The sequence below is a fragment of the Marmota marmota genome, unplaced genomic scaffold, assembly GCF_001458135.2.
Source record: "Marmota marmota marmota unplaced genomic scaffold, marMar, whole genome shotgun sequence".
NCBI classification, from domain to species: Eukaryota; Metazoa; Chordata; class Mammalia; order Rodentia; family Sciuridae; genus Marmota; species Marmota marmota.
The window spans coordinates 58,352,586-58,375,827 of NW_025999900.1; the positions used below are offsets into that span (position 1 = coordinate 58,352,586).

General features: G+C 57.0%; 1 protein-coding gene across 3 annotated transcripts in view; it reads right to left on the minus strand.

The window, feature by feature from the left end:
- The window catches only part of Prima1 (proline rich membrane anchor 1), a 47,591-nt gene that overhangs the window by 18,369 nt on the left and 5,980 nt on the right, over positions 1 to 23,242 (minus strand). For all 3 annotated transcript variants that reach the window (XR_007345949.1, XR_007345950.1, XM_048799244.1), the window contains exon 3: positions 21,755 to 21,883. Coding sequence is in view for 1 of the 3 variants with exons in the window: in XM_048799244.1 (XP_048655201.1) it covers positions 21,755 to 21,883 (129 nt within the window). In the remaining 2 variants the exon portion in view is untranslated. The remainder of the gene's footprint in view (positions 1 to 21,754; positions 21,884 to 23,242) is intronic.

Below are 23,242 nucleotides of genomic sequence, written 5' to 3' on the forward strand. Positions count from 1 at the left end.
GAAGGAAGGAGGGAGGGAGGGAGGAGGGAGGAGGGAGGAGGAAGGAAGGAAGGAAGGAAGGAATGAGCTCCATATCTAGCCCCATGCCNGGGAGCGTTATCGCGGTGTCCGGTGGAAGAAGGCAGGCAAAGGGGGGCAGGAGCGAAGGCTGCTCTCGGGGGCTGGAGGGGTTGCGCCCTGCACAGGGGGCGCCTGGGCCCAGGTCCCGGAGCCCGAGGTGCGGGGAAGGCGGGAGGGAGGCTGGGGGCAGCCACGGGGCAGGGGGGACCGGCAGGAGCGTGGGAAGCTCCTTTTGTATTATGCCCATCACCATAGTGAAGAAGTGTGAGGGCAGGACAGGGGCTGGTGTCCCAGGGACAGCAGCAGAGGTGCAGCCAGGTGTCTGGGATGTGGGTGGGTGACGGACCAGGGAGGGGAGGAACGCCAAGGGCCCTGTGGGGTGGACGTCAGGAACACAAACCTGCTGCAGCCACCCGCAGCCCCGGGGGCAGATCAGGAGCTGGAAGAGCCACCCCTGGTTTTGTCCAGACCCTGAGTGCAGGGTGGGAGGGGGGTCTCACAGAGAGTGGGGACTCTGGGGACAGTGCCCAGAGGAGGAAACTGAGGCACAGAACCAGGTGGAGCAAAAGTGGGCCCTTCACTGCAGTTGGCATTTGAACCTGTGACGGAGAGATGGCCGACAAGCCAGCGAGCCCCCAGGGAACTGTGGACGGCTGAGATGCGGGGGAAAAATGACACAGGTGCCCGGCAGGGAGGGGAAGGGCACCCTGGGAGTGGAAGGGGAGACTGCTGTCACCGTGGGCGTCAATGACACCTCTTTGAAGAAGTGACATTCAAGCTGAGCCCCGTGGGGAGGGAGAGAGGAGGTGGCCCTGTGGAAAGGTCCCACAGGGTTGGCCTAGGCTGGCAAGGGTTGGGATGGGGCCACGGGAAGCTGGCACCCCAGCCTCTCTGCTCCCCTAGCTGGTGGCTGGGTGTCCCTGACGCCCAGGGTGAGGGCTCTGGACCCCTCCATCTGTGGCTCTAACCTGGGGCCCGGGCTCCCTGGACCACTGGCCCCTCTGACCTGTTTATTCTGCCCTGTGTTCTGGGCACAGAGCCCAGCCTGGTGGCCATGTGGCTGCTCATCATCAAGAGCAGTGTTCTCAGGCTGGACTCCTGCGGGGGCACTTCAGTAACCTAATCCATTATTAATAATTGTCTCCATCGTTCCTGTGCCTGATTAGGAAAGAGAAGGATGAATTGGGCCTGTCTCTCAGGCGGGGGCAGCCACGGCTCTTCCCCATGCGAGGGAAAGACGAGCGGAGGCCGGAGCAGGCGTCCACAGCAGTGGGGGGCAGCTGGCGGGACTCATTAGGCTCCTGATGGCAGCTGAGGACCCTAGTTCTTCCCCCACACAGCCCTCCTTGTCAGGCTCCTGAAGGCAAGGACTCGTCACTCCTTACTAGTGCAGTGTGACCTTGGTTCCTTACCCTGGGTCTCCTCCCCAGAGCCGCTAGGCCTGCCGCGCCCACCAGAGGCCCAGCTGCACCAAAGTCCCCCACTCGCCAGCTTCAGGACAGTGCAGCGCTGTCCAGAAGTGACACTATGGGGCCACTCTAGAAAGCTCCGGGTGACACGGAAGAGCCTTCTAGGTGCCATGAACCATGCTACTTATTGGGGACCGGACCTTGCCCTCAGGACAATCATGATCTCCTGGAGAATGGACATGAATTAGATTATCACCAAGTAATGCAGACAGTGATTCCTGTGTCACTGAGACACCTAACTGTGCATGGGCCTCAAGTACAAAAAAGATTGTAAAACTAAAAACAACAACGTCCTGACAGGGGAGCCAACCAGAGCTGCTAAGATCATGAGCTCATTTCTGCTTGTGAGAGGCTCATGCCCTGAAGGTGGGAAAGTGCCCCTGGGGCATACATGAAACGCCCAGCAGGGTCCCCGCACCTCTGGGACACCCAAGAGATATTGGGTGACTTTCTCTCCTTCAAGAGAGCTCTTAAGCAATGATGGGGGTCTTGGGAATGCCCAGCCTGGTAGAATCGGCTGTGTCTAAACAGTTGTAACTCTTTGAGGTCAACTGGACCAGTGGTTGACAAACTCTGGCCCAAAGCCAAGTCTGACCCACTACCTGTTGTTTTATCGGAACACAGACCTGCCCTTACATACTGTCTCTGACCGCTCTTGTGCTGCAGTGGCTGGTCCAGTAGTTAGTGACGGACACTGTGTGGTCTGCAGAGTTTGACATACTTACTATCTGGCCTTTTACAAAAATTCTTTCTGCCTAAACCAGAAGGGCTCTTGCTTAAGATTCAAGGCAAACTGGAATCTTAAGCTTGGTTGAGTGGGCTGAGAGTCCACTGAAATTACACCCCAAGTTTGTATTTTGCAAAAAATATTCCATTCCTTCTCTCCCTCTGGTTTATTTTTTGAAGGGCCCTTTACTCCAAATGTCATGCCAACATCCTGGTGGGAGTCTCAAGGAACATGGCACGGGGCTCCATCCTGTCTTGGAGTTTTAGCAGTGATAACATGGTGAGAGAGCAAAGATGGCAGACAGACAGACAGACAAAGTTTAGATCCTGACTCCGCACACCACACCCAGACAAAGCCCTCTAGGGTCAGCAGCCTTGGCCTCCCATCTGTCAAAGGGGCAGCAGTCTTTCCCAGAAGGGTGGTGGGAGCTGCTTCCCAGCTGCGGGCCAGGATGCAGGGGACTGTGCTCTGAGTGCAGAAAAGTGTCACCCGAAGATGGTGTCACCCCTTTTCCTGGCACTTGCAGCCCTTCTTAGAGACGCTGTGCTGAGGCTGTAGAGAGGTCAAGTTCAGGGTGGGGGAGCCTGAGCATTGACTCCCTGGCACCAACGGTGCCAAGTGTGAATCCAGACCTGCCACTGGCTGGGGACAGCCCTGAGGCTGAAGCACTTTTTAGGATGTGGCCTGCCACGGTGCTCTCACTGCCTGTTCCTCCTCCCTTGGCCTCAGGTCTCCTCTGGAGACCTGCTTTAAAAATCCTCATGCCAGAGTCCAAGGACAAGTTCTAGGTCAGGAACTCACCACGAGGTCATCAACGTGTGGAACGCTCCGGTGCCTTCATAAAGCATCCAACCAAGACAGGGTTCCACCCCAGCGAGATGCGTGGGACCCTCTGTGTTCCAATTTCTTTCTAGAACCACCCTTTGCTAGTTCTCTGGACAGAGCCCAAGTCCTGTTTAAAAGGTCCCTGTTGGGTGAGGCTAAGACCCACCTCAGGCTGAGAAAAAATTGCTACTGCTCATTTGGACTTGCTTAAAGAAATTAAAAGAAAAAAAGGGGTGGGGAAGAAACCTTACATGTCTATGGCTCTGGGACAAAAACCACAATATTAAAGAGAAAAGTATCCACACTGATGGCCCAGAGGTAACTGTCCAGCCAGTAGCCACCAACCACTTAAATGTGCTGACTTAAATTTAAATTAACTGAAATTCAATAAAGTTAAAAATTCAATCCCCCAGTTACACTGACTGTATTTTAAGTGCTCAGCAGCCACATGGAGCGGATAGTTGCCACAGTGGTCATTGCCATCACTGCAGAGGGTTGATTGAGGGCGTGGGGCCAGAGCACAGGAGGGGGCACGCTCTGTTCCCTGTTCTAAAATGGCGCAACGGCTCCTTCTCTTGTCCCATGGAAAGCCAACCAAGATAGCCACACAAAGGCCACGCGTGCTGTCTGTTGTCACAGCATGAGCTTCTCACTCTGTCTCTGACTCTTAGATTCCTTCCTGCAAGAGCGGGCAAGGCAGGAATGACTATCATTTTACAGGTAAGGAAACTGGGGGCTCCTCGGGGTCAGAAAAGACAAGTCACAGAGCCCTGAGGAAAGTGACAGAGTCACAGCTTCTGGGTGGCTGCCCTGGGACAGTGAGAACCACAGGGAGGCCCTTCCTCACAGGTCAGCCCTGGTGAGCTGGGAGAGGGCCAGGGCACCTTCTAACACTCACAGCCTGGTGTGTGGAATCCCTGGGCCTAAACAGTGGTCTCTGTGTTTCTGAGACACTCACAAAGTGCAGGGCTGCCCGGGGCCTACCTTCCATGATGGGCAGATGTGCCACTGTGTGTGCCAGGCCCGGGACCGCGAGAATCCTACTACTGCCATATCCACGGAAAACTAACGACTGTGTCACTGATGGGGATGCCGAGACTGGGCAGAAGGCCCCACCTGGCAATCAGCCCCGCCTGGGAACTTCATCCTCTCTCAGACAAGCACCTCGGTTTAAAGATGAAGGTCGCATAACCTGGGTGCTGGCATTGCCACCGAAACTCTGTGAGCCTTGCAAGTCACTTCATCTCTCTGGACCCCAGTAGCCTATCTGCCGGATGGGAGTGGTGACCTTGGCCTAGGACAGGGCCCTCCACCCTGCTACTCTGACATTTGTCATTGTGGCAGGGGACCGTCCTGTGACCTGTCAGATGTTTGGCAGCAATGCTGGCCTTGCCCACTAGATGACAATGACACTTCATTCCCACTTGTGATGGCCAAATGTCCCCTGGGAACTAACCCACCCCTGGGGAGACCCACGGGACTGGACCATCTCCAGGGCTTGTCGTGGCTCCTGTTCTGGGTATAGAGACCAGTGCGTCCCACATGGGCGCAGCCAGCAGGACAGACCTCCCCGGCCAATCGAAGGAGTCAAACTTGTGGCCTTCCAGCTGTGACATTCTGAGACTCCAAGCCAATTGCCTTCAGAATGACCCCTGGCTACGGAGAGGCTGCGCAGCGGAACTGTCCGTAACAGGGTCCAAGAAGAAGCCGAGGCATTGTTTCCAAGGCCTCCACAATCTTCTCTGCCAAGGCAGAAGACAATGCGCCCTTGCCACCCACAGTCCAGCTCATTCTACACCCGAGGACAAGGCCCCCATTCACTCAGGGCAGAGGTGGAGGGGCTGAGGCTGGGAAACAGTGGCCTCTGGCCTTTTCTGGTTGCCGATCCATCAGGAGGGTGACAGAGAAGCCGGGGGCAAGTGCTGCTCATGTTGCCTTGCTTTCCCCCGGTGGAAGAGGGGGGCATAAACCCAGGGGTGCGCCTCGCCTCCCAGCCCACCTGGCGGACACTTGCCAGCCTTCCCAGGTGGAAGGCCCAACCGCAGGGCTTCTTGGAGGCTGCCAGAGTGCAAGCCTCGCTGGACTGGAGAGGACCCTGCCACCTTCCAAACAGCACCATCCCCCACGGCCGGAAGGGAGCTATTCCTGCCAGGCAGCTCCAAGTCGGGGTGCACAGGCCAAACCCCAGGATACGCTGAATGCCCTAACATGAACTAGGAGCAATTTTCCCGTTGTGAAAAGGTGCTATGACCACGATTTATACAAAGTCTCCGCCATGACTGCTTATGTTCATGTAAAATGCCACTGCAGAGACATGCCAGGCTGTCCCTGAGCCGGTTCTGGGATTTGCTGGTCATTTACTGGCAGATAAGGAAACACCTAAGGTTTCAGAAACTTTTGTGGAGGAAAAGAATTATACTAATAAAGTTCAAGGCCAGGCACGGTGGCCCATGAGTATGATCCCAGGAACTCAGGAAGCTGAGGCAGGAGGATCACAGGTTTGATGCCAGCCTCAGTAACTTAGTGAGACCTTGTTATTAAAAAAAAAAAAAAGAATTAAAAAGTTCAATTTGCTTAATAAAAACATAATGGTAGTAGGTGCCCCTTGGCAGGTGCCTGCACATCACCTGACTGAAGTCTCCTGATCCATCAGGAGATGTGCATGTCATTGTCCTCATTTACAGAAGTGAAAACAAGTCCCATGAGGAGAGGTCAGTGGCGGAGCCTGAATTCCAGGCAACCTGACCCCAGTGTCCCTCTTCCTTCTACCACAGCCTATTACAAGTCAAGCAGAGACCACGGTCCTTGGATTTGGGCAGCAGGTGCCTTGGTCCAGCTTGAAGAACAGATTTTATCATCAGCCCGGGGGCCTTGATGTGAGAAGAGCCCCTAACCACAGTCCCGGCCCCTCCAGCCTCTCCCCAGGGCAGAGGGCAGGGTTTTGAAGGTTTGTGAGCCAGACCTGGGGTGAAGGGCCTCATCCACTCATAGCTTGCTCCCCAGAAATGAGATGAATAAGATTCTCAGCAAGGGAGAAATAGGGGGTGCTGGGTCATGTCATTTTCAGGAGGAATGCTCCCCCTTTAATTCCTGAGAGTCGAGAGCTCCCCAAGTACCACATGCCCAAATCCAATGGCTTTGTGCTCCTGAAGAACCCAGCCACTGCCATCTGCTCTTTATTTTCCATGACAGCTGGGCACACAGGCCACCCAAATCAAGTGCTCCATCATTTTCCTTTGACAGGAACATTACTGGGGCCTCAGAGGTGAGACTGCCTCAGATAGACAGACAGGGTGACACTTCAGAAATCAGCAGTGTCCACCTGCTTTAGAGAACCAGAGTGACCAGGACCAGACATCACAGCCAAAGCCCTGGTGAGGCACTCACTGCCTGCTCTGATCTCGGCCCCTCACTAGGAAATGGGGTGAGGCCTCTAAAGAAAGCCTTTTGGTGCTGACGTTCCACAATTCCAGAACCGTAAACCAGGACCAAGACCTAGATAGAAGTTCTAGAAACACCCAGAAACTAGGTGGAAAGGAATTGAAGGCTTGAGGTTCGGTTATCCTCCCCAGAGGCCACCACTACAGAAACCCTGAACTCTCCAGTTCCTTCCACTGACCAGTGTTTCTAGAATCTTCCAGATCAGGCAGACAACCCATTTGAGAGTCTAAGCATGTATATATTCCAAGTGAGAGCGCTCCATGTGTACTGGGATTCCATCACTCGTGAGCTAAGCAGAAGCAGAGCCGCAGGTGCTCCTGAGGAGTTTCACCTAGCCCGGGCACACTAGGTGGGGACTGCCAGGCAGTTACTTCACCTGAGGTCCACCCCTACACGGGGCTGCTTTCCTAAAATCCAGGGTTCCAATGTCCAAGCATAGCCAACCTGAACCCCAAGTCTCTGATAGGCACCGGGAACTTTTCCAGAACTTCTGTTAGATGGAGATGTGGAAAACCAGACATGATGGGCTTCCCTGACCTTGGCTCTTGTCCCAAATCCACCCTGGGGCCACTTGGGCTCCCCTTCCCACCAGCCAACCACAGGAAATGAGGTCTGGGCCTTTGCCCCCAACATCCTGGAGAGGTGTAGCAGGGCCCAAGCACGCCAGAGAGCATGGCCCCCAGTGTCCTGCTCGTCCCTCCCCAGTCACCCAAGCAGCCTTTTCTTTCCTTTCCTCTCTGCTGACCCCACACTGTTCCCCTGGTGACCTTTAGGAACTCTGCTGAGCCTCTGCTCCTACATCCAATGACAGCACCCTGAGATGCTGGTTCTTTCAAAAGAATAGAAAAATCAGGATTTTAAAATATGAAGTATCTTTGATGGTTAGGTACCATTTCCTCTCTCTCTCCCTCCCTCCCTCTCCCTCCCTCCCCCTCATTGGATGTGGCCTGTTGGCCCATTACTATAGTTCCCAGTATGGCTGGCATTCGGCATTCTTGTACTTCTTAGGGGCAGTGATCTGGGCTGCAGCCTCCGTGACAGATGGACTTCAATCTATCTCTTCGGGAACAAAGAGGGAGACGAAGCTGTCACCCCCAAGCACAGTAAGAAAAACAAGGGCCACGTTCTCAGGACCAAGCCTGTATCTGCTGCTCCCTGGCCGCCCTCAGCTCCTTAGCCAAGGGTGAGCGGGTCGAAAGGTCCACGGTGGCTGCCCCTGGCCCCTTGTTCTCCTTCCCCCAAGCCAGGCCCATGGCTTCCAGTACCCGCCGGTGGCCGACTCCCACACTCCCAGCTTCAGCCCCAACAAGTCCCCAGTCCGACTGTGACTCAGCACCTCCACTTGGCAACTTCTGAGTTCACACGTCCAAACTGGAGTCTTCATTTTTCACCCCTCAAGCTCCTCCTCCCCCAGTTACCCACTCGCCTGGGTGGGAGTCCTCCCTGACAACCCCTCCGCAGTCCTCTCTCCACGCCATCCACCAGTGGGGACCGCAGCCAGTTGATGCCAGTTGTCCTCCACACCAGCCTCCTCTCCGTGTTCCCCGCCATCCTCCACCTCGCAGCCTGAATCAGACACCCGCACCCCGCTCAACCTCCTTCAAAGGCTTCTTGCCAAAGGAAGCGTCAACCCAGTCTTTTGATCCTGGCCTTGGTTAAACGCTGCTCCCATTTTAGTCACTCAGGTTCAAACCCTTGGAGGGAAGAATCTGGAAACTTTCTGAGCAGCGTTGGAAATTCCAGAGCCGGCACACACAGGGAGGATGGATGGCTTGTGGGTTTGTGGTTAGAGTAAAGGAAGGAAGGAAGGAAGGAATTAGTGCCGTTACTTAATGGCTGCACCTCTGAGGCAGCAGCAGTTAATACCTGTCGGCAGCCACCGCCACCCCGAGCCCCCTCCGCTCCTCTCCCACAGAACCTTGAGCCCCTGGGTGGAGCCGCCAGAGCTGGTTAATCCCACAGGGCTTAAGGGGCCAGAGAAAGCATCTTAGAGTTGGATGCGGAGATAAACTGCTTTTCTGGTTATAAAGCCCAGAATGTTCTCAGAGATGAGAAGAAAATCCTTTGTGTATTTCTGGCTGTGAAGGAATCCAGTTCTGGCCTGGCCCGGGGAGGGGGCGTGGGGAGGGGGCTCTGCTCGGCAGTGTGTCTGTGTCTGAGGCCTGACGGGGACCAGCGCGCCTCTGTGTGGGTTGTCTGAGCTTTCCCCAAGTCTCTGAGGTGAGCTGGGCACTTCAGGACATTCGGGCAGGGAGGAGGAAACATTCAGAAATTTCTAAAGCAGTCAGACCGATTGGGTCGGTCTTCAGGCATGGCCCACCTTGGGGCCAAGAACCTGAAGAGAACTTTGTGCTCAGTGGAGATCCTCCTCACAGCGTCACTAAATCATGACACTCGTCCGAACCCCAGGCAGGTTCCGCCCCTGGGGAACCAGCCAAAGACAGACCATCAACAGAAATCAGGGCAAACATAGTTTTAAGAACATGGCCCAATACAAGTACCTGGCCCCACAGGACGATTTAACAGTTCAATCTGAAATAATATTCATCAGCAGAGTACAGCAAGAATCGGATGAAGGACACAGCCTGTCCTCCAGCCATGCACGGTGTCCAGGACCACAACTAGGGTGTCCTTGGGTCAGTTCAATGTGCCACAGATTTCCCAAGTACCCATGAGAAGACCCCAGGTGACAGCTTTGTGGGTGGACTCAAGGGACACTCATTTCCAGGTGTCCTTCCCTTCAAGTCAGGGGGGTCACCAAAGGCGGATGGAGACCCCCAGTGACGCTGACAGCAGCTCTGAAGACCTGAGACGGATGGCGCGTGTTACATCTCCCTGCTGTGGGCAACCGTAGGCCCTGGGGACGTGGTTCATAAATTAATCTGGATTAGCCCAAGAGTGAAAGAGAACCATCAGAAGAGACAGCCCCTTCTTCCCACAGTCGCAAGGCAGGTGGCTGTTTTCCAAAAATGGAAAGAGCCACCTCTGCACAGGGTATCCCCGTTAGGACTTGAAATCGCTGCTCGGGAAGAAGGCTCAGTGGCTAAGCAGCACCTCTGCAGGGTCTCTCCAGCACAGGAGGACGGGGGCAGGTCATTGACCACCACAGGCCAGGGGCACCCACCCTCAACCCAAGTACCAGCAAACAGACACCCCGTCTCCAAATACACCCCTGACTGAGAACCAGGTGGAGTAACAGTCACTTAAGGTGAGAGAGGGAAGGGCGAGAGAGGAGCCCTGGCTGGGGACGCAGGCGAGCCTGGGCCAGGAGCATGAGGAGCGGGGTGACGGGAGGAGCTCATAAATCCAGCGCTCCTGAGGGTCACGATGCCGACGTTCAGACCCAGAGGAGGCAGAGGTGTCCTTGGCAGAGACCACCTGGTGCTCAAACCCTGCTCAGGGCTTGGCATAGTCTAGAAGCTTCCTGGACAGCCTGGCCTGGGACACTCGAGCCTCCACTGAGTCCCTCCTCCAGAGGCCATGGGGCTGTACAGATGCCACCGCCAGGCCACGGCGGGTCCCCACAAGCTCCGGGAAGGCCCTTGATGCAGGGCCAGCAAGTGCCATTCCCAGGCGCAGCCCGGCCATATTTAGAGAAAGGAACAGGATGGAGAGGTGGCGTGAATCGAGTCCCCATAAACCAGGTCGTGGAGGGAATGAAACACGGCCAACGTCTTGGCACCATCTTAGAAAGAGACGGCTGCCTCCGTGAGCAACCCGACAGAGATGCTCGGCCCCCCTCCCGGCCTGTGAGATGAATGGTCTCCGTGCACCCCGCAGCCGGGTGGCTCCTCCAGCTGCAACTGGGAACTGTCACCTCTCTTTCCCTGAGTCACTGTCCCAGTCCGACCCCCCTCTTCTGTCACTTGGACAGCACTGTAGCTACGCGCTGGCCTCCCCCACAGCCCCTCACCCCCCAACCCACTCACCATCAATGACTGTCCTAAAGAGCAAACCCATCAGTGTCACGCCCAAGGCTTTCCGCAGCAGCACTCGGAAGGAAGTGTCTCTGTGCTGTGTAACTTATGGTTCACCAGCCTCGTGACCCCTTTCAGGCGGCCCTCTCCCCATCACAGTGCCCGGCAGGGTCCTCTTTGGGTTTCTTGAACCTGTCGGTTGCTCCCGCCCCAGGGCCTCTGTGTGCAGTCCCATCAGCCTGGAACGTTCTCCCCGGTACTGACAGGGCAGGTTCTTCTCTCCCTTCAAAGTCCAGCCGGAGAGGCTTCCCCGGCCTCTGTCCAGCACGCAGGACCTCCCCTCTTAGAGTCTTCATTTGGGGCCTGGAATCACCCCTATAGCCCCAGATCCCCCTGACTGCAGCGCCTGGCCCAGAGTCCGTGTCCCTAGGTGTCTGTCGAGTGGCTGAGTAAGACCTTGAACACCTGCAGTGTCTCCCCCGGGGACACCGGCTTCCTGCTCCATCTGGTTTGCGACTGGGAAACTTAGAGGGCGTCTGGGCTGGGACTATTCTGCTCCTTCATTGATCACTCTTACCACAATTCTTAGGGACACTCCAAATCCCTTCTCCTGTCCACAGAAAAAACCTCCCTTGATGGTCAGATGGGCTCCCATCTGGGCCAGGGCCTGGGCACTGGTATTGAGGTCTGAGAGGCCACTCTGAGGGCGCCTGTCCTGGGGTCCTGGGGTGCAGACAGGGCACCCACTCCCGGCCACTCCCAGAAGCATTAGCGTGACACAAGCTCACCACCTCCCACACAGGGGTGCGTTCATTCACCCTTTACTACCGCAGCACCATGGACAGGCTGCCTAGTTCAGGCCTGGCTGGGATCGGCTGGGATCGGAGCGAAGGCTCCGACTGGCTGGCTGGGAGGTGACACCAGATGGCTGTGTCCTGCCTCAGCACCGCCCCTGCCCCAGGCCATGCTGGGCAACAGCCACTGTCACGGCTTGGGCCCCGGCCATGCTCTCTGTTCCCATCCTGCCCCCCACTCACCTGGGACGCCACCCATCAGAAGGGCAGCAGGCTCCTCTCTGGTGCTGCCTGGTCCCAGAGGCCTCTCCCCTGTCACTGAGCTGGTGTCCCTGCTTCCACCCCAACGCCCACTCTAGTCCCAACGCAGTAGCCAGGGATATTCTGTGGGGAGCACTTCCGATGGCGACGCCCCTGGGCTCCGTGGCTACCCGTGCCCCCTTCACACTGGCTAATGAGCCCCTGGCCAGTGGGGGACCAGCACCTCCATCTCACCTCCCGCCTGGCTGTGGCCACGCTGGCCTCTGCTGCTCCTCACCCAGCCGGTGGTCTCTGGCGACTTCAGTGCCTGCCTCCCTCACCCTTAGGGCCAGCTCAGACCCCCGTCCTCTGCTCACGACCCCCAGCTGTTGCTGACCCACGGCACCCCCAAGGTGAGGCGGCAGTTCTGGAACTCTGGGCCTCCACTATCACAGCATCCTCCTCACCACAGCTGGTCACCTTGTCACCGTCACCTGAGCCCTTCCCTTCCTGACAGTGGCCTGCCACTGAGCCCTGGGGGTCCTCAAGTCCTGCTCCCAGCACGGTCTGGCCGGGCAGGGGAACTGTGCCCTGGTCCAGCCTCTTTGCGCTCCCCGTCCTCAGCTGCCCCTACAGACGGCTTAGCCTGCGGGGTCTCCACTCAGACCTGCCGAGCTGTGCCCTGCCTGGGACGAAGAGCTCCCCCGCCCCCCCCCCGTCCCCAAGGATTCCTGTCCTGTCCTTCCAGCGCACAGCCTGGGATAGGCCGGGCTCCCTTTGCCCAGGTGCACCCGCCAGGTGCGCTCCCTCCCCTGGGGAACCCTCCTCCCGCCTCAGCTGAGCATTCTCATGAGCTCCCTGGTCCTCTCCACTGGGTCATCCTCGGTGACCACATGCAGCACTTGGCACACCTGCGGCCCCATGGATATTGGCTGAGGATACATGTCTGTCCCCCCCAGGCCTCCTGCGCTTCCCGTGATGGACAGCTCCCAATCTACCTATTAGGGATCCCTCTGACAGGACGCCTACTTCAACCCTCCCCTACAGACGGGCAGAGGAGGGAGAGGATCACTTTCCTTGTAAGTGTTTGCCGCTTTCCTGGGGACATTTTGGGCAGGAAATGGCAACGGTGAATCACAGCAGAAGAAGGTGACAGCCTGTGGCAGCTGCTTCTGGTGTCCTTCCAGGACATGTTGCTTCTGTGCCCTGGGAAGAGTCACTCCTCACTCCTGGGCTGTGATCGGTGGGCGGTGGCACAACCACCCCAGCAGCCCTCACCTCCAGGCACAGTCCCCAGTGGTGCCAGGCGCCAGGTGCCCCTGAGCTTGACCTCGACTTATTGGTCAGACTGACCGCCTTGTCTTGGACACGAGTGAATCTTGAAGCCATGTTGAAGAGCTAACGTGACAGGGTTCTCCCCGTGCCGTGCACTGTTCTAAGCCTCACAGCAGCCCCATCAGGAACAGTGCCACAGGAGAGGAAGGCTCTTTCCCACGGCCACGCAGTCGCGGCAGGCCACCCGTCCCAAACCTCTCCAATCTGGGATTCCCAGGCAGGTCCTAGGCTGCTGACTCAGTGTCACGGGACGGATTGGAAGCCTGTGAGTGAAAGTGTTCTTGCTTCAAACGACCTCTGTTCAGTCATTGTCTTCCCATCTCAGTGATCCACTGCTTCAGGGAGACTGAGTCGACTCAGCACCCAGACACCCAACTGCAGCACCCCGTTCCCAGGACCCCCGTGCTGTGTCCCTCTACCCTCTCCAAAGGCCAGATGAAAGTTCTGTTCCCCCAAAAGCTCTCTCCCCAGGTGTTTTAATAGATGTCATCTAATTTGCCTTCATTTATAACATAAAATGAATGTCGTGATATAAACAAGAACCCACATGAAGCCAGGGTGACAACGAGACCCCTGGGCTGCACAGTTCCCTGATGGCTTCCTGCAAGCAGGCAAGATGGAGCCAGGCCACCTTCACCCCACGGTGACCACAGAGGAGTGGCTTTCCACAGGACGCTCATCTGTTCTCGACCCTAGGGTAGGAAGGCGACGCTTCCTTGTAACTGAGTCCAAGTGAGACAGACTAGTCCCCAAGACACCCCACCTAAGACGGGGAGCATGTCTGCCAAGCGCGGGTGACAGCAGAATCAGAGGAATAGACCTCCAGACACCAACAACCCGGATCGGGGTCCCAGAGAGTTCACTTGGGGTGACCTTGGGAAAGCCACGTGGCCCTTCTGAGTGGTCTCAAGGTCAGGTTTTCCGGGAGGTGGGTGATCTGGTGATGTGATGGTGGGGAGCTAGTCTCTTGACCCCCAGGTGCCCGCATCAGGTGATAACAAAGAATCCCCAATGCACACCCAGGCCACCCTCTCTCCCACCCATCCTCAGGATTGTGACCAAACGAATTTTCGGCTGCCCACTGCAGACACACGCAGGACCTCCAATCAGGGGCTTCATGTGGTCACCATCTCAGGCCCCAGGCCTCCCGTGGAGCATGGCACACAGAGTTCACACTCAGGGAACAACCTGCAGATGAAGCCCAGAGGTGACCGAGTCCACTACGCCCTTACAAGTGGGGACCCTGGCAGAAGACCTCATTTATTGGCAGCAAAACAGTGACCGGTCTTCTGCCCTCAGTGCAGGTGACCAAGTCATGCTGCAGGTCCCACAAAGAAGAAATGAAGGAGGAAAAAGAAGGGGAAGCCGGATGCGCTGTGAGGACCGTGTCATCGGGAGGCAGGGCTCCTGAGGGCGGGAGGCTCTCCAGGAACAACTGTGTGTCCAGTGAATCAAGACACAGAGACCCGTTGAGGAGGTTGAAATACACACAAACTTGCCACCTCTCCTTATTTGCCAGATAGAAATTCATAAAGGGAAGATGGAAACTATTCCATCAATCGAACTCTGAAAGGAAAACGCAATTAACAAAAATAAAATCATTTCACCCGCTAAGCCCCAGCTTCCAACTCAACGAGATGGACCCAGGTGCGTTAAACAGGCCGACAGCCTCACCTGGAGCCCAGGTTCCGCACAGATACATCTTATCACGTGCTCTGATCCTGCCCCTGTTAGCTTTTCTCAAAAGCCTGAAACTCTGAAAACACGGAATTCTCTCCAGAAGTTCCCGTAAGTGGGAACTTGTCTGTTGCTCAATTTAAGTTTTTGTCCCCACAACTGGGACCATGGGACTTAGCAGGTTAAAAAGAAACCCAACAGCTGTGCAGGCTCTTAGGGACCTCAGCCACTCGGGCGGGGCCCGCGTCACGCTCACGCCGCCGCTTGCCCATTGGGTACAGGACAGTTCTGGACAGGACAGCCACCAGGATAAGAATGTGGATTGCGCTGACAGTGGCCCCGGCAGGGTGGGCTGGCCCCCGGGGGGGGGGAGTTTCTTCTCCTACAAGCACCTTAGAGATGGAGAAAACAGAGGCAGAGAGGCTGAGGGGCCGCGCACAGCTGGAAAGAGCCAGAGACTGTCCTGCCCCAGGTCCTGCCGCTAGAAGACCAGGCAGGTGGCTCAAGTCAACCAGACAGAGACCTTCCTCCAGCAGAAGGTGAACACCCAGGTCAGGGGCAAGCCAAAGATGACAGTGACACTCGGCACCACAAGCCCTCGGAGCAAGACACGCCCAAAGCAACCCAGCCGTGTCCCACGTGCACAGTCCCCGTCACATGCACAGTCCCCGTGACGTGCTCACAACATACCCAGCCAAGGCCAAGGTCAGCGGCATCCACCGGCCTCTGCAGCTCATAGGGACCAGCTTCCCCGCTGGGCCCATCCCTTGTCCTGTGGCCCCAGGGCTAGGCCTCCTCCCCTGCTTGCCCGCCACGCGCCACAGCCCTGCGTGAGCCTGGTTTGCAGCGGGACCTCAACCTGGGTTCACATGAAAGAATCCAGCCCTGAAAATGCAGCAGCTGAGACACTGGGGGACGTGGGACGGCCAGCAGCCCTTCCTGCCTCACCTGAATCTGCTCATCGTCCCTTCCGCACGATCACAGACCTCTAGAGGACCCAGGAGAGGCAGCGCTGTGACACCTGGTGGCCTCCTCCGCTGGGTCATTCCTCAGCCTCTAACAGCCCTCCTGCACCCTCCCTCCCCACACGGCCAGCCCTGGGGGCTACTCAGCCTGCCCTTCTCCAAATCAGACTCCTCTGCCCGCCCATCACCGCCATCTCTCCCACCACCACCACCACAGCTAAGAGGTCACCCACTCCACACGGTGGCACCCACAAAGGTGTTTCAGTGCCGAGGACCCAACCAACAGCCAACACCAACTACCAGACGCGCGAGAGAAGCCTTCCTCTTAGTTATTAATTGCCCTGTCCCACGAAATTCATACAGGTGCAAGAAAGACCCGGGGGAGGCCATCCCACATCAGGGACAGTGTGAGCGAGATGTGCATGAGTTAAGCCTAACTCTGGGGGAGCCTGCAGACAGAGAACTAGAATATTATGAAGGCTCCCAGACAGAGGGACAGAGGCCCACTCAAGGGAAGCCCCCCACAAGCTGACTTCAGTGATGGAGGGGGAATGTTAAGCAGGAGAAAAAGCAGGAAGTAATCAAATGACTTCCCTTCCTCACCTGCTGGGCAGCCTCAAACAAGTAACTCACCCTCTCTGAACTTCTAGACTCATAGAAACTGGGAATAGTAACACCAGTTGCCGCTCCTTCCAGAGCCTGGGCCATCTGAGGCACAAGCAGGGACCAGCGGGCCGTCCCTGACATTGACCCAGCAAGCCCAGGTCCTTGGCTCTGCGGCTGCCGTGGGCTTTCCAGCCAGGCCCTGGAGGTGCTGTTGCTGGGCTCGCTCCCGCCCAAGCATTCGGGGAATATCCCGCTCTGGCAAGGGCTGTCCTGGGAGGGACACAGAGGGCTCCGAGGAAACCTCTTCCTGTGGAGGACCAGCGGAGTCTACACATCCTTCCGCACCCATTTCATCCCTGGGGTTTCCAGCACGAGGCTCCTGTCTAGCAGATGCCGGAACCCCGTGGAGCGCGTTCCAGTCTGACAGCTAGTGACCGCGGCTCTACCGCCTCATCAGCAGCCACCTCTCTGCAGCGGTCATTGATGGTGTTGGCTCGTCCTCCGACCACCCGCGGGCAGCAGGGAGGTGGTTGGCCATTCCACAGACTCAGAAACTGAGGTTTCAAGCAGCAAAAGATTCCTCACCCAAATCCCATAGCTGAGCAGCCTGGCGTCCAGCCCTGAGGACAGGGAGGGCCTGGCGTCCAGCCCTGAAGGCAGGGAGGGTGGCTGAGCTGTGCACCTCACCCTGAGCCAGCCCCTGCCCCGGGTGGCCTGGAGACCCCCAGCCTTGGCAGCAATCCCGCCAGGGGGGAGCCATACCAGGGAACTGAGGCTCTGAGAGCGAAGCCACATGCCCAGGGCCACGGAGCTGGGGCGCCGGGTCGGCTCCCCTGACCAAGGGCACCAGCCTCATGGGAGGGAGTGTGGGGAGTGCAGATCCCCAGGCCCGCCCCGGAGATCACACCTTCCAGGGGTACAAACCATCCAGCGCCCCTCGGCCCACAGCTTGCACAAGGGTACGAAGAGCAGCTGTCCCAGGCGGGTGTCACCCTGCCTGAGTACAAGGGTGTGGGCCGAGCGTGAGAGAGAGCAGCAAAGCAGAGGACCGTGTTCAAGAACCATCCGCGTCACAAGAGCCCTTCCACGTTCCTTCCCAAGGGCAGGCAGGGCTCAGGGCGAGGCTGCTGGACGGTGGCACAGAGCTGGGCCACCAGAGAGGAATGCCACACTGAGCTGCCCCCGGCCCCACGTCCGGTGATTCTAAATGCAATCAGGGAAACCAAATGACCCCACGTCAACATAACAAAGATGGATTTTTAAAACGGCCATGACTTTCCCAGAAGAAAGGTGCCCAGGAGTGGAGGGTCCCCAGGACGGCGGACTTGAGGGCAAAACCCAGGAGAGTCCTGGGCAGAGTGGGACAAGCTGGCCCCAGTGAGTGGCGGGATGGCTTGGATGCAGAGGGAGGCCTGTCTGGCCACGTGAAGGACGCCCAGCCGTTCCTGCAGGGGCCTCTGGTCGTTACTTCCAGAGGCGACTTTGCGGATCTGCAGGAACGGCTGTCCCTCTCCCTCGCTTCTTTGTCCCTCTGTCCCAGGCACCTGCACCCAAGCCAGCCTCCTGCAGATCAATGGCACTTCTGCCTGATCCTCGGGCTCTGAACCCTGGGCCTGTGTCAGCCGCCCTCTCCTCCCACCTGCCCCGGCCTCCCTGGGAATCCTCTCCGCCTCCCAGGGCCTCCCTGCCTCCCTGCCTGACTGGCCACGGTGAGAGGCAGGATGGCCTGGTCCCAGGTGTTCTCCAGGCCCAAGCCGGAGCAACCCGCAGTCGCAAACCAGGACCTTGACCCCGAGGTCAAAGCCGAAGCCACTCTGGCTAAAGACATGTTCACCTGTTTGAATGGCCTGGGGTTGATTTCATCCCTTTTGGGATCACCTGTCCCCTCCAACAGCACCTCTTTACCCACCCACCCCAAGTCTAGCTGGCCCTCCAAGCCACCTCTTCTAAGTGGCCACCAGCAGCAATGGATGCCCGCCCAGTTTTCCCACGTACTTCCCATTTTGGGGATCCCCAAGAGAACCCTGTGGAGTGAGTGTCGTCCATGAACCTATTTTCTAGAAGAAGAAGATGCTGAAGGCCTGAGTTGGCCATGGCTGGTCCACCAGTGGCCCACCAATGGTCCACCAATGGCCACGGGACCCACGCTGCCCTATGGCAGTCAGCCTGGGACTTTCCCTGGGGGACAAGAGCTCTCTTTGGAGGGAGATCACCAACTAGGGTCCATGGGATCCTGGAGCCTGCAGCCACGGGACTGCGTCAGCCTGAGAGAAGTCACCCAGGAGGGATCAGGGGGAGACAGAAAGAGATTCCACGCCTACCCGAGGCACGGTGGGCCCAGAGTCGGCTGTCCCCTCTCCCCACATGGAGCACCCTCTGGCTCCTCCCCGTCTCTGGGCACTGAGTAATATGATACCGCAGCCCACCAGCCCGACCCACCCTCCACCATGTCAGGAAGTTGATCTCCCTGAGACAGGCACGCAAGACCACGTCACCTCCCTGCTTAACGCACGTGGGGGTAGGGACATCACTGCCCATGACAGCTTCCTAAAGATGGCCCATGTCCCTGCCGTTGATTGAGCTCATTTTATTTTATTATTTTTAATTTTGTTTCCTCACTTATTTTCAAGGTATTGAACCCAGGGGTGCCCTACCCTGAGCCACATCCCTAGGTTCTTGTTTGCTTGTTGTTTAAATTTTGAGACATGGTCCCACTAAGTGGCTTAGGGCCTCCCTAAGTTGCTGAGGCTGCCTCAAATTTGCAATTCTCCTGCCTCAGCCTCCCAAGTCCTGGTATTCCAGGCACGAGCCACCACGCGTGGCAGATGAGCCAGTTTTAGGTGGTACCTGACCCAACACTCAGACACTGAACCCTGCCTCGTCTGGATTCTGACGGTCCCCCACAGGGCCGTGTTGAAGGCTTGGTCCCCAGCCTGTGACACTATTGGGAGGTGGCAGAACCTTTAGGAAGCAGAGCCTGGGGGAGGAAATCAGACACTGGGGGTGTGCCCTTGAAGGGGATATCGGGCTCCACCTCCCTTCCTGTCCCTCTGTTTCCTGGTCACCATGAGGTGAACAGGCCCCCTCCACCATGCAGTTCCGTCATGATACATTGTGCTGCCCCAGGCTCAAAGCAACAGGACCCAACCACCATGGACCGAGACCTCTGCAACTGTGAGGCAGAATAAACCTTTTCCCTCATCAAGTTGATGTCTTAAGGTATTTTGTTACAGTTACAGAAATCTGACTCACACAAGTCCTACGAGAGAAGCACCCTACGAGAGAAGCACGCGCTCCCCGTGATTCCCTCACAACCTTCTGATGGCTTTACAGAGAGTCTCGGCCTGCTGCTACTGTGGCTTTGACACGCTTCTGCCACTGGCTTCTCTCCCTTTCTATCAAAGAGAGAAGGCCTTGGTTCAGAACCTTCCACAGAAGGCTAGAATTTGAAAACGCTGACTTGTTGCATTTCTTTTGATGGCTGCCCTGCTTGTTACACAAGTGACCCTGGGTTTATTTCTAGTGGTCTTAAAGAACTTTCTTTGGATATTAATTTTTATACACAAAATGTGAGTCTAGGTAAAGAAAAAAAATACAGCAAATAATAGGTGGTATCGGATACGGCGGCTGCCAAGAGAGATCCACGGCATGAGAAGCGGCTGACTCCGCCAGGCACACAGACCCTGGAGATCAGCCCGTGGGCCACCCTTTGAAACCCTGCCAGGGACCGGGTGGGGTTTGTTCCACCAAGACTCATGCTGGAACTTGGCTCCCAAGGCAGTTGTGTTGGGAGGAAGGACTTTAAGAGAGATTAATGTCTTTCTCATGAAACTGGGTTAGTTCTCTCAGGAATGGATCAGTTACGCCCTTTAGTTTCTCTGCCAGGGTCCGCCTGCCCTTCCACACATTTCCCCCATGTCTTCATACAGCTTGCCAGATGTGCTGCTCTGAAGTCTTTCCAGCCTTCAGAACCATGAGCCAAAAAAACCTGTTTCCTTTATAGCTCACCCAGCCTCAGGTATTCTGTTATAGCAACAGAAAACAAATTAAGACAAACCCACTGAAAGACTGGTGACTCCCAAGATGGGTCCCACAGAGCCATAGCACCAGGCCTTTGTCTGTGCTGCTCCTTCTGCCTGGCGCCCTATCTCCACAACCTCCTATCTTCCTAGAAGGATCTCACCCATTCTTTTTCCAGGGCCCAGGACTGAACTCAGGGTCTTGTGCATGCTAGGCGAGCACTCTGCCACTGAGCTAAATCCCAACCCCTCCCATTTATTCTTAGTGACCCAGGTCACATGCTGTCCTCTGGAGCTATATTTTTGCTTAACTACTCAGGAATTTCCAGTGTCCCTGGCAAAAAAATTTTTTGTGTTCTCTCAGGCTACTCTTCATGAGTGCTGACAGGATGGCCTTTCTGGAAGGGCTGAAAGATCCCAGAAGACCAGATGGCCTTTGACCCCTGTGTCTGGAGCCCAGAGAGTGGAAGGAGCAGGAATTCTAAGGAATGGAAGGGAGTGATCTCCAGGGGCAGGTGCCCAAGACCGTGTCCCCCCAGCACAGGACCGAGGGCCCTTCAAGATCAGAGGTGAGCAAGCACTTGGTGTAGGAGGATCCCCTGGAGGCCTGGGGTGGAGGCCTGCGAGGCCCAGGGTCTCCACCTGAGTCTGCATTTGACTGTCTCCGAGCCTGTCCTCCTGACCTTCCTGAGCCCCACCCCAAGGCCCCCGACTCTGCGGGCCTGAAGTGGCCAGGGAAGCTGTACTTTAAAACCATTGCTTCAGTCGCTGCTGAAGCAGGTCATTTGAGGGCCACACTTTGAGAAGCATGGGGCCACAGGGTACCAGGCAAGGACGGGGACGGGCAGGGGCCTGGCAGACAAAAATACAGGGACTCGCACTAACTGACAAGACGCCCCAGAACACTGCATCACCAACTGTATACCACGAGGTGGGAAACGCGGTCTAGGAGAGAAAGAGCCTCGGCAAGGTTATTTAAAATATGCTCCAAAGAATTCAATGGAGATGTTCAGTGAGGTGGGGGGACGAAACGTGAGTGGTCCTCTACAACACAGTCTCCCTTCAGAGACCTCATCAACTGGCTATTGTAAGCAGGGAACTTGACCGCGTAGAGTTCAGGGCTGGGACCGTTTCTGGCTGAAGAAACGCTCTTCTGTTTGAATGACCAGGCAATCAGATTGCTCAGGGATGCAGTCATCCAGAGAGGAGAGGAGGCCAGAGAGGCTTTAGCAGAATTGGGTGCAAATGGCTGAAAGGCCCCTGTGCAACGTGGCTCCCAGAGCCCGGCCTTCGATTCTACCCTGACTGGCTCCTTACACATGAATTCAAGTCGAGAAATAAAGCTGTGTGTGTGGGTGGGGTGTGCACATCAGGACCCAGTTGCTGCCCCCTGTAAAGGTCTGGCCTGCAGAACAATGCAGGCCGGGTCACTCATCAAAGGGAGATTGACTTTTATCCGATTAACCGATGGAGAAACATCCTTCTCCATCTTGCAGGAGCGTTCTGTGGAAGGGCGTTTTGCAGACTGCAGGGAAAAGTTAGGCCTTGGCTTCCCTCCCGCTCGGCCAGTGGAAAATTACAAAGGAGGCAGGACTGTCCTCGGCCTCACTCACTGGATCTTCCCGGGCCCAGGAAAACACAGAGAGCAACCCGGAAAAAACAAGTGAGCCTTTACCTACCTGGGGCCGAGAGGAGCCTGGGAGGCGCGGGGGTGGCGGGGGCAGCGGAGGCGGGGGCCGGCACTGGCAGATGTGTTGGCAAGTGTCTGTCACCTTGGAGCAGGACTTCTGGGGCTCACCGTGCGTCACCTACAGACATGGGCGCACCCAAAAGATACAGGAGAAGATGAGGCTCTGGAAACCCCAAGGGGCCCACCCAGGTCCCTGCCAGGCTGCAGTGTGGGGCCCATCCCCGAGACCAAGGCAGGGAGAACAGGCAGAGGGCACAGGGGCATCGCCTTGGGAGGCCGGCCCGGCAGCTCTGCAGACCAAGGTTTTGTCCCCAGCTCTGCCAGGACCCCGGGGGGCAGACGACCTGGATATTAATGGCAGAAAGATAAGAACCTGAAGGTAAACCTCTAGAACTTCCCTCGGGTACAAATATAGAAACTGAGGCCCAGACAAAGGTGGAGAGTGACAGTAGAGTGATTCTGTCTTGTCAGTCACCTCAGCCCAGCACTTCTTCAACTTTCCCTGCAGCAGCACCAGGCCACACCCTCAGCTTCTCCCCAGTCATTGCCCCTGTGGCCTTTCTGTCGTCACTCTGGGGCAAGGTCCCCCATCCCGGGGAGGAGTCCTACCCGGCCGGGCCTCTTGGCCCAGTGGAAAACCATCTGATCAAACCCTCTCCAACCGCCGAGGCCCAGGGAGTGCCTCCCCAGTGCTCAGGGGGTCAGTGGCCCACAAGACCCTGCCTGGGGCCCCCAGGCACCCTCTCTGCCCACCCCCATGTCCTTTCAGGTTCTAGCTCTGGCACATGCTGTTCCTGGGGCAGGACGCTCTCAGGCCCTTGCCCGCTCTGTGCTACCAGGCAGCTCAGATGTTACCTCCTCAGGGAAGCACCTCACCTCCCGGCCCAGGGCCAGCGTCGCTGCCTGTCTTCACCATGGAACCGTCATCTCTGTGAGGCAGGGCCAGGCCTTGGGTTCCCTCTCATTATTATCAACCAGACAAGGAATGCCGACACTCACAAATGTTTGACATGGATGGAGGGATGGGTGCCACAGACGGGAGCCGGCCCTCTGCCCTGGCATCCTAGCCTGTGTTTTCCTAGCCCTGGGCTCAGTTTCTTCATCTGTCAGCAGGAAGCTCATGCTGGACCAGGGGTCCCCAGCCCCGGCGTACACTGGAACCCCCCAGGCAGCTCTCACGAATTCTCCCACTTGAGCCTCCCTCATGCCTGATTCGATCCGAATTTCACAGGTGGAGCGGGGCCTGCGTGTTTTCTTCAGCTTTCCTCGACGAAGGTCGGGTCAGCCTGAGAGGCTGGCTGAGACTGGCTGCTGGTGGCCCTCCCTACAGAGAGCAGGAAAGTCACAAGTGTGGGTTTCGGGCCTCCTCCAGGGCCTACGCTGACTTCTAGGCCTGAAGAGAAGAGCTGGTGGTCACCGCCACCTCCATGGTGGCCACAGGAGACACTAGAAACCCAGGACCCCAACTTCCTTGCAA